Source organism: Lithobates pipiens, unplaced genomic scaffold (assembly GCF_037356315.1).
Source record: "Lithobates pipiens isolate NorthernLeopardFrog02 unplaced genomic scaffold, aLitPip1_a1.2 Scaffold_1, whole genome shotgun sequence".
NCBI classification, from domain to species: domain Eukaryota; kingdom Metazoa; phylum Chordata; class Amphibia; order Anura; family Ranidae; genus Lithobates; species Lithobates pipiens.
Genome location: NW_027507685.1, coordinates 29,016,406 through 29,032,704, shown reverse-complemented (window position 1 = coordinate 29,032,704; position 16,299 = coordinate 29,016,406). Strand labels below are relative to the sequence as shown.

Sequence of the window (16,299 nt, the reverse complement as noted above, 5' to 3'; positions counted from 1 at the left end):
TATATGTATATTAACCACTTAAGCCCCAGACCAATTTGCAGCCAAAGGACCAAGCCCCTTTTTGCGATTCGGCACTGCGTCGTTTTAACTGACAATTGCGCAGTTGTGCGATGTTGCTCCCAAACAAAATTGGCGTCCTTTTTTTCCAACAAATAGAGCTTTCTTTTGTTGGTATTTGATCACCTCTGCGGTTTTTATTTTTTGCGCTATAAACAAAGATAGAGCCTGGCATATTTTTTACTTTTTGCTATAATAAATATCCCCAAAAAATATATAACATTTTTTTTCCTCAGTTTAGGCCGATACGTATTCTTCTACATATTTTTGGTAACAAAAATCGCAATTAGCAATTATTGATTGGTTTGCGCAAAAGTTATAGCGTTTACAAAATAGGGGATAGTTTTATAGCATTTTTATTAATATTTTTTTTTACTAGTAATGGTGGCGATCAGCGAATTTTATTGTGACTGCGACATTATGGCGGACACATCGGACATTTTGACACATTTTTGGGACCATTGTCATTTATACAGCAATCAGTGCTATTTAAATGCACTAATTCCTGTGTAAATGACACTGGCGGTGAAGGTGTTGACCACTAGGGGGCAGTGTAGGTGTTATGTATGACTTTTATGTTTTTTTTATTGTAGGAGGCATGGCCTGGCATTTGACATCACTGATTGTCTTTCCCTATATCAGGGAACAGATGATCAGTGACAGCCACAGTAGGAAGCACGGGGAGAGGTTTGTTTACACAGAGCTCTCCTCATTCTTCAGCTCTGTGACCCGATCGTGGGACACCATTGGCGATCGGGTCCGCTGGTCCCGCAGCCACGGTTACGGAGCTCAGGACCGGGTTGGGAGCGCGCCGCCTCCCAAAAAGAGCAACGTACAGGTAGTGCTTGTGCCCAACCATGCCATTCTGCCGACGTACATCGAAGTGGTTAAAATAAAAAAAATAACTTTTTAAGATTGCCTACATGATGCATTTTCTCAATTATATTGATGAAAACTGCCGCAATGCCTGCCAGAAAAAAAAAAACATTTTTCATTGATTTCATTCAATTTTTATTGTTTGGTTGTCAGAAAGTGGGCATTTATTGAATTAATTGCTGGCAGATTGCTATGAACCATTCATCATGTGATTGGCTTTTATTGCAATAAAAATCTAATAAAAAAAACCTTTCAAAATAAGCATAAAAGTGGCAAGTATCTAGCCAGGATGAGAGTTGGGATGATTGTAGATATGTTCCAGCATGTTAGAAAACTCTACGTTTTATCATTCAGTCATTCCATTTTCTCTAAGAGATGAAAGTAATTCTTTCACTGTACATTCACAACATAACTTATATAATACTGTGCAAATCAGAAAAATCACAGCATGTGGCGCCCAGCATCTGCGGATGTGCAACAGGGCTGTCAGCTCATTCCTTTAATTACCAACACCTCTAAGTTTACAGAAATTCAGTTGTTATTCAAATTCGATCAGTGGTTTACTAGCATTCTATCTGAATCTGCTACGGAGCCTTTAATATCACAATAAATTCCTCTCTATGGCCAACCTTTTTAAGAGCAGTAAATTTAAGGGATAATTGTATATATATATATATATATATATATATATATATATATATATATATATATATATATTTTTTTTTTTTGCTTGCCTACCTGGCTTTATCAGAGGAAGCATTGGGTGCCAGGAAATCTAGTTATGATTTAGCCGGCAATAGGCGGTACAAATTTATAGGTTCCCCTATCAACACAGAAAGTGTTGACAGGGGAATCCCTCCCATGGCGATATTGCGTTCTCCCAGTAGGGGGCAGGGCATGCCATCCCTGCTGGGAGAGCACAGTGATTATTGCTAGCAGCTATAACATCATGATCACATGTAAAATTCGGCAGGCTTGTTGTACCATTGATTGATCGATTAACTTTGGTACAATCAGCCTGCCCATACATACTGTTGGAATCATGACTGAGAACCCATGCATGGTTCTAATCTTGACCAATTTCTGCTTAACCAGCTCAGATTTGAACTATCTATAGTCAGCTTTACTCATCACCTGTTACATATATGCTGTAGTGTTATCCTTCCTCCTGGCAGTCAGATTAGATTAATTAAAGAAACAATGGGGTTGATTTACTAAAAATGAAGAGTCAACCACCTGGTACAGATGTGCATGTTAGCCAATCAGCTTCTAAATTCAGCTTGTTCAATTAAGCTTTGATACAAAAATCTGGACGCTGATTGGTTTCTGTGCAGATCTGAACCAGATTTTGCACTCTCCAGATTTAGTAAATCAACCCCAATGCACTCAGTTTTTAGAAGTACATGGATTTTTTTTTTTATTCTTCTTTATTTTACATCCATTCATCGGTTGTTGATCTTTCTGAAACTAAAAAAAAAATCTAATACCAATGGCTCGGCTGGAGGGATTCCCCTGTAAACACTGTCTGTTGTTGCAGGGAAGAAATTTTCTCCATCTATAGTCGGCCTTAGAAGACTTCTAAAATCTTTAGGAATTTAAAACATAATTTGTACTTGCAAAACATAGCAAATGATGCCCAGTTATATAAATACTTCTTCTGTTGTGGTTTAGTAAATTGACCGTTCTCTCTGCTTTGAGCAGAGTCCTGCTTTAGGAAAACTTCATTATACATGCAGTGTCATACTGTGCCTAGAATGGTGGTGGTGGCAAAGGGAGCTTACTTCAGGCAAACCGCTATATGCACCTTTGAAATACATATACAACAGCTGTTTTTTTTCTGCCCAAGGGTTTATATTTCTATTTACTCTAATTTCATGGCCGCACCACCATTGCGAGGACCCACATGTAAGTGTTCAGGCTAATTGAGTTCATGGGGGGGCCTCTCATGTCCTGGGTTGGCCCTCTGGGTTTTTTTTATATTTAAATATTATTGTTTCTTTCATTTATAGATAACTACCACGATTTTTCTCCTGATGATAGGCTATAAGGCCTTGAAACGCGTAGAGCTAAGAACAACCGATGTGTACACATTTATGAATCTTTTATGGCCGTTCCTCTTCATTTGTTCATTTTTCTTACCTTATTTCCGTGATACCTTTGTCATTAATTTGTACAGTTATTAATTTCAATTCATGTAATCATGTTTTAATCATCCCATGTATCCCACAATATGTACTAACTCCTTGTTGGAATGTCAATTAATGTGCAATATCTGGTTCTAATGAATCGTAAAAATGTAAAAATATTGATATAAAGCAAAATGCATAAAATATATATTAGCTTTAACAGGTTCTTTTTGTCTTGTGTCTTCATTTCCAGTAAATATTCAAAGTGATAACATTGCAGGGCACTATCTAACTCCACATGCAATGTACTGTAAAGATTAATTGGTAATCAGTTAGGCATCATAAACCACAGCTCTCTGTGTGTTATCCTCAATTTTCTATTTACAATGTAATATAAGTGCAGTTTGGTTACTTTGAGGGCACATTGTAGTAAAAGTTTCCCTTCTTATAGTCTGCCCCATATAATGTAGTTCTGAGGAGCCACAAAGCTGAACTTCATGGAATGGAAAGGGTTTTACTGTTTGCTACTGTAAGCAATTATGGCTGCTTAAACTTTGTTTTACTGTTAGGTCAACACACTTTGATTTGTTGAAGGATCAGTAAGCATAACCAGTCTCCATGATGCAAATAGGTAGTGTGCTCAAGAAGGTACATTAGTTATCTTGTACCATTGACTAGAAGAACTTTGCCAGTTTGTTAAATGGTACAAATTGAGAACTATCATCAGTTGTAAATAAGAAAAGCACATAGATATGGATGATTCCACATTACTTTACAGTCCCCAGACCTTTTATATTATTACATTTTTCAACAATTTCCACCACAGATTTTTTACCCTAGTATGCTGATAATTTGGAATCTATATCAATGGGTTTTAAAATAGGTAGGCAGCAGTCCCGAGGCCTCTTCGTCACGAATCATTCATCCCCTGATGAAGTCACGTGATTCGTGATGAACACTGCTGCCGGAAGTGACGTCTCGATCGAGCTCGCTGCTCGTTTATACACCATTTGTTTTACCTCTGTGTTTGTGTGTACCTATTTTAAAACCTTGTTTTAAACCTTTAAATAAACATTCAAAATTACTACACTATGAGGTATTCCCCCTCTTCATTTATGCCATTCCATGCAACACTTCAATGAAATTACTCCATCTTGCCCATCTTGAGTACTCCCGGGCCATCCTTAAAGGGACCCCACGCTGCCGAAAATAGGCAGGACAACATACCCATCAGGATCTGAGAGGCCATCATAGGAAACCTAAAGGGGACCATAAGGATTACAAAGATATATATATATATATATATATATATATATATCTACGCTGTAACCTTACAGCAGTAAGGTAAGGGGACATCCATCCACCTACCACGCAGGACCGCGCGGGACACCTATCACCCATAGCACTTTTTGCTGTTTGATGTTTATAGGCACCAAAGCACTTTTTTGAAGTTGGACACTATTGCATATGCATTTTGCACTTTTTCTGAATATATTTGATGCCGATTTTATATATAAATGTTTTATTCTATTTTCTTTCATTATTTAAGGATTTATTTATTTATTTCACACCATTGATTATTTATGCCGGTTATTGTATATTATTTATTGAACTTATTCACTGCTGATTCTCTAAAAAAAATCACTACTTGCACCACTAGAAATTTTCCAGCATGTCGGCTTACATTAATTTTTTTTTGAATTTTCTTATTTATCCACTCACCATTTCACACTGGGTATTTTTGCATTGATATTCGCCTTATATGTTATACATTTTATCTTGGTTAATTTTGCCTTAAGATCCATTTTGCATATTTTTAGCTAGTATTTAATTACTTTATTTAATTTAGCACACCACTATTCTTTTATATATTTTGCTTGTGTGGTTTCAGACATTTCCCTTCAGTGTGTGCAGCTAGACAATAGCTAGGAATCCCTCCCTTTTCTGTTGGCGCAGGAATACTCTTTTCTATATAATTATTTATAGTTATTTATTATATTATAATACATGATTTTGTTTTTCAATCTTTATCATACCTGGGATGTCTACTAGACTCTTGTTCGGACAGATTTAAGTGAGTTATTCTTAAGAATTACAGGCCTACAATATAAAACGCCAAATTTCCATGCAAAAGAATTGTACCGCTTTCAGCATCAAAAATCTGAATAATCATACCGCCAGTGGGGGGTTAATGTCAGGACAGTTTAACAGGACAGGTTCCACTCAGAACAGGCCTAACCATGGTTGACCAAAGGAGTTGAGTGCACGTGCTCAGCGTCATATCCAGAGGTTGTCTTTGGGAAATAGACGTATGAGCGCTGCCAGCATTGCTGCAGAGGTTGAGGGGGTGGGGGGGTCAGCCTGTCAGTGCTCAGACCATATGCCATACACTGCATCAAATTGGTCTGCATGGCTGTCTTCCTAGAAGGTAGCCTCATCTAAAGATGATGCACAAGTAAGCCCATGAGCAGTTTGCTGAAGACAAGCAGACTAAGGACATGGTTTACTGGAACCATGTCCTGTTGTCTGATGAGACCAAGATAAAAGTATTTGTTTTAGATGGTGTCAAGTGTGTTTGGCGGCAACCAGGTGAGGAGTACATAGACAAGTGTGTCTTGCCTACAGTCAAGCATGGTGGTAGGAGTGTCATGGTCTGGGGCTGCATGAGTGTACAGTTTATTGAGGGAGCCATGAATGCCAACATGTACTGTGACACACTGAAGCAGAGCATGATCCTCTCCCATCGGAGACTGGGCACCAGGGCGGTATTCCAACATGATAACAAACCCAAAGACACCTCCAAGATCGCCACTACCTTGCTAAAGAAGCTGAGGGTAAAGGTGATGGACTAGCTAAGCATGTCTCCAGACCTAAACCCTATTGAGCATCTGTGGGGCATCCTCAAATGGAAGGTGGAGAAGCACAAGGTTTCAAACATCCACCAGCTCTGTGATGTCATTATGGAGGAGTGGAAGATGATTCCAGGGGCAACCTGTGAAGCTCTGGTGAACTCCATACCCAAGAGGGTTAAGTCAGTGCTGGAAAATAATGGTGGCCACACAAAATATTGACACTTTGGGCCCAATTTTGAAATTTTTATTAAGAGCACTATGAATTTTAGTGTAACATGGCCCTAGTGGTCACAGTTTTAAGCCTCATACACGCGATCGGACTTTATACAAACTTTCCTGTGGACCATTGTACAAAGGTGTTGGCCCTGAACTTGTTAAGCATATACACGATCTGACTTTTTCAGCCAACTTTCACCAAATCACATGGTTATTCTGCTCTTTACTGCCACCTTTGGTCAACTTCTGTATTGTTGTCTGATCTTTTGCATTGGTGCTGAGCATGCGTGTTTGTAAAGTCTGATGGTTTACTGTACACACGATCGAACTTTGCTCCATCGGACTTATGTTGTTGAAAAGCTTGTCTGTTCGCGCAGCCAACATTTCTCCAATGAAAACTGAAAAAGTTTGTCTGATGGAGCATACACTCGGTCGGATGTTGCCTTAAAACAGCTAATTTGCATGTTTGTTGTCAAAAAGTCAGATTGTGTGTATGGGCCTTAAAGCCCCGTACACACTATCAGATTTTCTGCTGTTTTTTGTATTGAGATTTACCAAAACCATATAATATGAGGTCAAAGCTTAGGAGTTTCAATTTGTATGCAATCAGGCAGGCCCTTGCACTACATGGTTTTGGTAAATCTGAAGACAAAAATCAGCAGAAAATCTGATAGTGTGTATGGGGCTTAAGAGTGTAAATTATGAATTCTAAGCCCTTGTAAACACGATCGGAGATTCCGACGGAATGTGTCCGATCGGAGCGTTTTGTCGGATATTCCAACTGTGTGTGGTCTGCATCGGACTGTTTCCGTCGGAATATCCGTCGGACCAAATTTTCCAACTTGCCGGAAATATTTTCCGACAAAATGCTCCGATCGAACATACTCTGATCATGTGTAGAGAATTCCGATCAGACAAAGTGCCACGCATGCTCAGATCAAATTCCTACATCAAAGCTATTGGCTACTAGCCTGAACGTAGTCCCGTCGTAACGAAATAACGCCATCACGTTCTGAACGATCGGATTTTCCGACAACTTTGTCCGACCATGTGTATACAACAGTTTCAGACAAAATCCGTCGGACAAAATCCGATGGATTTGGTTGTCGGAATCTCCGACCATGTGTACAAAGGCTAAGAGTTCTTGGATGTAGGATTAACTAAATGCCAAATGTTGGACAAGACCAAATTTACCTGCTGGTTTAATATGTCTTAAAACAATCAATTAAAATTTTAATTTTCTCGTGACCGGCAGGTCAGAATGAGAGTTTACAATGTAGAAGCTCTTACATTTAATTAAATAAATTCCGTATTCATGTTGCAAGACAGGGTGCATCATTTTGATTTTAATTTCTGTTTTGTTATATTCATTTGGAAGGACAACTATCACAAAATATATTTTACTATTATAACTCTACACAGGCAGTATTTGTAATGATAGCACTCAGTATACTCATTCCTTTATTGTTTCATATTTTTCCTGTCCCCTGTCACTGTAACTTTTGCTGGTTATTTTGGTATGTGTGTAAATAAGGAACGAAATGTATGGAAACAAAGTAAACAAGTGTTGAATTTGTATACGGAATACATTCATCAGAATACAACATTTTACTGTTAATGCTTCTTTAAAGTGGAACTTTACTCTCCCAATCAACATTGACCACTATCATTAGTAAATAGATAGTAAAATATATCAAATTTGCTTGTTTAAAACTTTTTTTTTACATTTCTTCAGTTACTTCCTGGTTTCAGGCCTAGGCAAATGATGCCATACATCCCAAGAGTCTTCAGGAGGGGGGAAGGGGTTTTCTCGCTTGAACACACCCTACTGCCTTCATGCCTGAGATAGGGGGAGATGGATTCCAGGAAGTAAATACTACATAAATCATCTGCCCTTATTCGAAAATGGCCACAACCAGAAATGCTAGGGGATAGTTTTTCAATTGAATTCTCAGCAAAATAAAGCATGTATACATGGTTGAAAGGGTGATTTTGTTTGGAATATTAAAAATTAAATGGTGGTTTTAGTTTGTGGTGCTCTGTTGCAGTGACGTTCCAGTTTAAATGAAACCTGTTAGGATAAAAACATGTAGATACCATTGCTGACTTTTATTTGAAGATGAAATCTCCATATATGTCATCCTTATCCTTCACTGTTTGGTAAATCATCACAGACCTAGAACATATGCCTTTTCAGTATAATTGTCTCTTATATTCAGTAAACAGGTCACTACTAGTTTATTTCAAAGGGAACTGCAACTGTTTTACATCAGGTGAACAATATCAATAGTTCAAGCACACAACCCTGCTATCATTGTTATTAATATACAGGATTTATATAGTGCTAACAGTTCGTGCAGTGCTTTACAACATGAGGGCAGACAGTATAGTTATAATTCAATACAGAAGGAATCAGTGAGCCCTGCTCATTAGAGCTTACAATCTAAATGGGAGGGCCAAATGATTAAAAACTCTGGGGAATGGGCTGATAGGGAAAAATAAAAATACAGTTCTTAGGTAAAGGCATGATAGGCTTTGCTGAAAAGAAGGGTTTCAGGGATCACCTAAAAGTAAACAGATAAGGAGATAGACAGCTTGGAGTAGGGGATTTCATAGGATAAGAGAGGCTCAGGGGATGTCCTGGAGGCGAGCATGAGAGAAGGTGACTGGGGAACTAGAGAGCAGGTCTTGGAGGAACAAAAATAACTATTTGGTTGGTATTTTAAGACTAGGTTAAGGATGTAGCCAGGGCAGAATTGTGGATGGCTTTGTAAGTTGTTAGAGTTTAGAATTTATTTAAGTGGGTGAGCTGAAGGAGAGATTTGCAGAGAGGGGTAGCAGACACTGAACAGTTGCTAAGGCGGATGAGTCTGGCAGCTTCCTTTATGATGGACTGAAAGAGGGATAGCCTATGTAAAGGTAATCCAATGAGGAATGGAGTCGCAGTAGTTGGGGCGAGAGATAAACAGGAAGTGAATTAGAAGCTTTGTGGGGAACCGCCGCCGCACGACGATGTACGTCCTATTTTTGAAGAGGGATATCTCGGTAACGGCAGCAGCTGCTGCCACAACTGAGATATCCATCTCTTCAGGCGGCGGTCGGCTGTGCGATAACGGTGGTCTCCGCGGCGGATTCGCCGCGAGATCACCGCTATCGGCGGCGGGAGAGGTGCCACCCCCCCTCCCGCCGCCCTCCCGAACCTTCCGCCGCTTACCGGAGCCGTCGGTAGCGGCGGAGGCGATCGGGTCCTTCCGTCTGCTGGGCATAGAGACAAGTGAGGCTAAGATGGCCCCCACTCGTCTCTATACCATAGGAGGGCGGAAGCGACGTCAAAACGTCACTTCCGCCCATACCTCTTAAAGGTATATTTTTTTTTTAAATGTCAGATTTTCTTTTTTTTTTTTTTTGCATTTTAGCCCAAATATGAGATCTGAGGACTTTTTGACCCCAGATCTCATATTTAAGAGGACCTGTCATGCTTTTTTCTATTACAAGGGATGTTTACATTCCTTGTAATAGGAATAAAAGTGATCCATTTTATTTTATTTTTTTAAAACAGTGTAAAAATAAATAAAATCAATTAAAATAAATAAGAAAAAAAAAAAAATTTTTAAAAACACCCCGTTACGACGAGCTTGCGCACAGAAGCGAACGCATAAGTGAGTAGCGCCCGCATATGAAAACGGTGGTCAAACCACATATGTGAGGTATCGCCGCGATCGGTAGAGCGAGAGCAATAATTCTAGACCTCCTCTGTAACGCAAAAAATGCAACCTGTAGAATTTTTTAAATGTCGCTTATGGAGATTTTTGAGGCTAAAAGTTTGACGCCATTCCACGAGCGGGCGCAATTTTGAAGCGTGACATGTTGGGTATCAATTTACTCGGCATACCATTATCTTTCACAGTATAAAAAAAAATTGGGCTAATTTTACTGTTGTCTTTTATTCAAAAAAGTGAATTTTTTCCAAAAAAAGTGCGCTTCTAAGACCGCTGCGCAAATACGGTGTGAAAAAAAGTATTTCAATGACTGCCATTTTATTCTCTAGGGTGTTAGAAAAAAAACAATATAAAATGTTTGCGGGTTCTAAGTAATTTTCTAGCAAAAAAAACTGTTTTAAACATGGAATAAAACCAAGTCTGAAAAAGAGGCCTGGTCCTTAAGTGGTTAAGGAAAAAAGCTTACATTTAAATGCCCATCAATGCAGCCTTATCAGTGTCCATCTGCAGCTTTGTCCAGTGTCATTGCAGACTTGTCAGTGTCATTTACAGCCTTTTCATTGCAGCCTTGTCAGGGTCAGGGTAGCCTTGTCATTGCAGCCTTGTCATTGCAGTCTTGCTTCAGTGTCATATGCAGACTTGTCGGTGTAGTCTTGCTCCAGTATCATTGCACTCGGTCGCTCTCGGCCACTCTAGGCAGCTCTCGGCTTCTCTCGCAGTCCCGCCCAGTCCCGCCCTATGATTGACATAACACAGGTCCAATGGCGGGACTGGGCATGACTATGAGCGGAGCCGAGAGCAGCCAAGAGGAGCCAAGAGCCGCCGAGATCATAGCCGAGTATACTCGGCAAGACTCTGCTCCGCTCACGCCCAGTCCCTTTGTTATGTCCATCATAGAACAGGACTGGGTGTGACTGTGAGCGGAGTCGAGTCTAGCTGAGTACACTCAGCTATGATCTCGGCGGCTCGCTCCTCCACTCACAATCAGCGGGATATCAGCGGGGGATCAGCGTATAGCACGCACCCACGATTTTCCCCTGATTTTAAGGGGAAGAAAGTCTGTGTTATACGCCGATAAATACGGTAATTGGTTAGGAAAAGGCATATTTTGGAGATGTTGCGGAAGTTAAGATGGTAAGCTTTGGACAGTGATTAGATGTGGGGCCGAAAGGAGAGTTTAGAGTCCAGGATTACTCCTAGCAACCTGGCATGTGGGGACGGGTTGATAGTTATGCCGTCGGTCTTGTCAGAAAAAAACGGAGAACAGGCATGTGGGGGAAATATTATGAGCTCGGTTTTGAATAGAATGAGTTTGAGAAAGTGGTGTGACATCTAGACTGATATGTCTGTTGATAAGTTAGTGATGCATAAGGAGACTGAAGGAGTAACCCAACAGACAAAGGAAGAGGAGAGGAGGAGGTAGAATTGTAAGTGACACTGAAGATGCAGTGGGAAAGGTAGGATGAGAGCCAGTGAAGAGTGCAGTCAGAGTAGGAGTACAGAATAGTGACCAATGGTTTTAGCCATTAGTAAATAATTTGGAGGGCAGTTTCTGTGGAGTGTTGAGAACGACCTCAGTGGTAACTTTCTTTGATAGTTCTAAGATATGTGACTTCCACATACAGTATATCTGCAAATGTGTGTAACCTAGACCTGATTTTATTAAAAACCTAAAAAATGATTTAAATTGTACTCTCTTTGACAAGCAGATTTGAGCGCTGGGGAGTGTTGTACCGTGCAAGTGCTCTAAATGACCCTAACATTTCACATCCCTTTGCTAGTTTAAATTGATTGAGTGACTGCATGTGTTTGGTCTATGAATATCAAGTCTTGCAATTCATGCTGTAATATATAAGTATTTAATGTGTATAAATAGAGTTCAACTATTTGGTACAACAAAAAGGAAATCTCCGTTTATGGAATTTCAATGCCAGAGTGAAAAGGAATCATACCCATAAACAAAATAGTGATTTTAAGAACAGTGCAGTTAAAGTTGTTCATAATTGCAAGGTAATACAAAGTACACTTGTGCATCTGCTGGGAGCATCATTTCAATATTATCGGGCACCTTCTCATGTATTTTGAAAATGTATGGCTACATTTGTATTTATGAGACACTAGTTGCGTCCATGTGAACTGTCTTTGAACAATATGTTTTCTTCAAATTGTTTTGTAGGCTTTTTTCACTTTGTCCTTTATTAACAATAGTAATCCTATTTCTTTACACAGGTCAGTCTTCCAAATGATCCAAGCTGTGTTGAAGAAATCTTACGGGTAAGTTGGAACATTTTAAAAATACAAAAGATTTAAATTTTTTTTTTTAAGAATGGAAAATGCATAGATTGTTTATGCAATTCTTTATATTAGTAGTATAAACTCTATAAAAATGTAAAAATAACAAATATACTGTAATCTAAATGGTAGATCTCTCTTGGAGATCAGGCAATGGGCTCAATATATCGGCCATCCAAAACTGAAAATCAGTTTTAGTTGACTTATTCTTTGAAAATGTTTTATTTTAGGAAAATTACAATGTATGTAAACCTTAACAATTAAAAAAAATGAACTGATCTGTTGATCCTGCTTGAAATATTGTGTGCTGATAAGCTGTTAACTTCGCAAAGGAATTTTGCTTGAGCTTAGTAAATGAGGTGAAGCTCTGCTGACTTCCATCATCCAATCATGTGCAAGTAAAAATACTCTTTGGTTTCCCTTGCATGTAATTGGATATTCTTTGCAAAGTGAATTTTCACCACATTCACTAAGCTAAAAGAAGTTTCCATTGCAAAGTGAACAGCCTATTTGCCTTTATTATATCATCTTCTCTGTATGTACTGCCTGTTATCAGTTAGCATTATTTTTAGTTCTCTCTGAGGATGTTAAAACACCTCCCCCTTTATTGTGAAGAAGTGGGGAAGGGTATGTGTACTGTATTCCCTTCATAGGTTGACAATGCTACTTCCCTCATACACACAGTATGATGAATAAGTGTTGTCACTATAGGACACGAAATGTGCAACTGGCAGGGTCACCAGGTGAAAATTTGTTTAAAAAAGTAAAAGGTTTGGTATACTGCAATATACAATAAATGGTTGGTATTGGACTTAGATACACTTTAGGAAACACCTATTTTTTCTAGCTCCTCCATGGAAAAGCACACACTTTACAAGGGACTTTTTTGATAGCAGTAGTACTTAATTTATAGTGCATTTGTGCTAGAGCGCTATTTTAGAACAAATGGTAATACGTTATTTTGGCAATAAATCTTGGTGACATCAGGTTCTCAAAATATTTAAATAGACTAGATGTGAGCTGGACTGGAACACTGCCACCTGGAAAATATTAACATGCACGCCAATCCCAGGAGGGTTTTCCCAAGAGTTGTATACTGTCTGTATATAAAAAACAGCATGCAAGAATATTGATATAGGAACTTTAAAAGTTCCTGTTACTGAACTATTTCCCAAATTATTTCTTAGCTAGGGATAAATATCTACAAACACACATGCATGCAATCAGTATTTATTATAGTAAGACATTTTTTTTTTTTTTAAATTGGTCCTTTTTAATTATATTGTTTTTTTTTTATGATCAATATGTTACTAAAACATGGATTAATTTAATCAGTATACTGTATAGTAGAGACCCTGGATTGTCTTTTCCTTTCAGTGTCCAGCATGAGGTAAAAATGTATTTTGACAGAGTTTGTTCACACCTAACCCCATTGAGCTGCCCTGGGCAGTGTTGCCCAGCTATTTGCCAATGCAGAGAAAAGGCTATTTACTTCTCCTTAGTTATCACCAATGTCCTGTGCTGGCATGGGCATGGGACTGAATAAACTGCCAGGTTATTAGAGACATACTCAAATCCACAGTTCTGCTCAAGACTCACCCCTCCTGTACATGAACAATTTGGGTGGCGGTCACTGCAGTCTGTCTCTTCTCCGTATCAAAAATATATCAAAACTATTTATCAGCCACACTCCACTGTCTGTATACAAAATGTCTCCACCTGGAAACCAACCTTCCTTGATGCATTTAGATGTGGCGGCAGAATTATTTTATTAGGCTTTTTTTTCCTGTTACTGATTCTGCCAATAACACTCTTACTTTTCTAAGGTGATAATACTCATTCATTGTACTGTAGCTGTGTAGGAGTAAATATGGGCCAAACACTCCCCCCCCCCAGTTTAGTTCGCACCAGAACTCTCGAACATAGCAAGAACTCTAAACTGCATTGAAGTCTATGGGACTCGAACTTAGAAAATCAAAAGTCCCCATTTTGAAAACTTATATGCAAGTTATTGGTGGTCTGGGTACTACCATGGGGGACATGTACCAATGCAAAAAAATTTTTTTTAAAAAGAGCAGTGACTGTAATCATGCTTAAAATGAAAACAATAAAAATGAAAAATACCTTTAAATATTGTGCCTGGGGGTCCCCTTAGTCTGTATCATGTATAGAACCTACTGCAGCAAAACATATGACATTTGTAAAGAAAAAAAAACATTTAACTTTCCGGAAATGTAATACTATTGCCAGCAATAGAAAAAGATGAAAAAAATGGCATGGGGTTCCCCCTTCAATCCACACCAGGCTCATTTCTTATACCTTCAAATGTTGGATTATATGTGGTTACTAGTTTTGGCTTAATAATTGAAGACCGGTGAAGTATATATTCTTAGGCTACCTACACACCAGCGATTAGAGCTTCTCACACTGATCAGTTATGATTATTATTATAATACAGGATTTATATAGTGCCGACAGTTTACGCAGCGCTTTGCAAAATTATGGCAGACAGTACAATTACAATACAATTCGATACATGGGGGGGGGGGGGGGAATCAGAGAGCCCTGCTCGTTGCAATCTAGGAGGGAGGGTCAAGTTATACAAAAGAGTTATAACTGTGGGGGATGAGCTAATAGAGAAAATAGGGCAGTTGTTAGATGGAGGCAGGATAAGCTTCTCTGAAGAGGAAAGTTTTCAGGGATCTCCTAAAAGTTGATACATTTGGAGACAGTCTGACAGATTGGGGTAGTGAATTTCAGAGAATGGGCGAGGCTCAGGAGAAGTCCTGGAGGCGGATATGGCTCAGTTAAAAAAAAGTGGAAAAAAAAAATGGAACACTTCACTTCTTAACAAAATCACATCAAAAACTGAGCAGCGTGAAAGGGTAATTTACACACGCATCAAACATGTGCCAAAAAATGCAGCAAGCAGGACTTTTAAAAACACAACAGAAACGCAACTGACTGGTGTGAAGAGGATTTAAAAGGAAGCATTTTTCTTCTGCTTTTCTTCCACTTTTTTAACTGAAAAACTGATTAGTGTGAGAAGGCATCAAAACCGCATCAAAAACGGATCAGTGTGAAAGAAGATTTAGGCTACTGTATTGGCAGGAATCTTCTGATTCCTGCAGTGGATGTTAGTGGCTAGGTGCAGCCACTGGCCTCATTCACTATAATGGCAGGTGGCTGCAGCCATTCGCTGCTGTCTACACAACCACTGATCACTGCAGATAATCGCTTGCTGTGCAGAAAGCTGCAAAAAGCTGCATGGGGCCGGTATCCACACCTAGCCGCTCAGAGCCGCAGTAGGAATCTCTGATTCCTGCCCATACAATGCGCAGCAGCCTAAATCACCTATGTGAATATAGCCTTAATGACTCTAGAGCAGCTTCTCAGGTTATCTAGCTATCCTTTCAAATGAAAGCAGTCAGAAACCAGATTAATACTTGCAAAGGTGTGAATGCAAATATTTCTATACATTTATTTTTTAATATAATTTTTATATATGTAAGTATACAAAATGTTTGTTTTGATTTATAAATATCACATTTCACTGTCTATCTATTGATCTATCTATCTATCTATCTATCTATCTATCTATCTATCTATCTATCTATCTATCTATCTATCTATCTATCTATCTATCTATCTATCTATCTATCTATCTTTCTATCTATCTATCTATCTATCTATCTATCTATCTATCTATCTATCTATCTATCTATCTATCTATCTATCTATCTAATCTATTTATCTAATCTATCTATCTACACTATTTTTCCAAAAGTATTGTGGCACCTACCACGCACACAAACTTTAATGTCATCCCAGTCTTAATCCGTAGGGTTCAAAATTAAGTTGGCCCACCCTTTGCTATAAAAGCTTCAACTCTTCTGGGAAAACTGTCCACAAGGTTTAGGAGTGTGTCTATGGAAATATTTGCCCATTCTTCCAGAAGTGCATTTGCGAGGTCAGGCACTGATGGATGTGGATGAGAAGGCTTGGCTCACAGTCTCTGCTCTAATTCATCCCAAAGGTGTTCTATCAGGTTTAGGGCAGTCATGTTCCTCCACTCCAAATGTGCTCATCCATATCTTTATGAACCTTGCTATGTGCAATGGCGCGCAGCCATGTTGGAACAGGAAGGGGCCATCCCCAAAC

General features: G+C 39.0%; 1 protein-coding gene across 1 annotated transcript in view; it reads left to right on the top strand.

Annotated features, from left to right (window-relative positions):
* AFF2 (ALF transcription elongation factor 2) overlaps positions 1-16,299 on the top strand; it is a 763,943-nt gene that overhangs the window by 444,079 nt on the left and 303,565 nt on the right. The window contains exon 4 of the mRNA XM_077487656.1: positions 12,076-12,120. Coding sequence (XP_077343782.1) covers positions 12,076-12,120 — 45 coding nt within the window. The remainder of the gene's footprint in view (positions 1-12,075; positions 12,121-16,299) is intronic.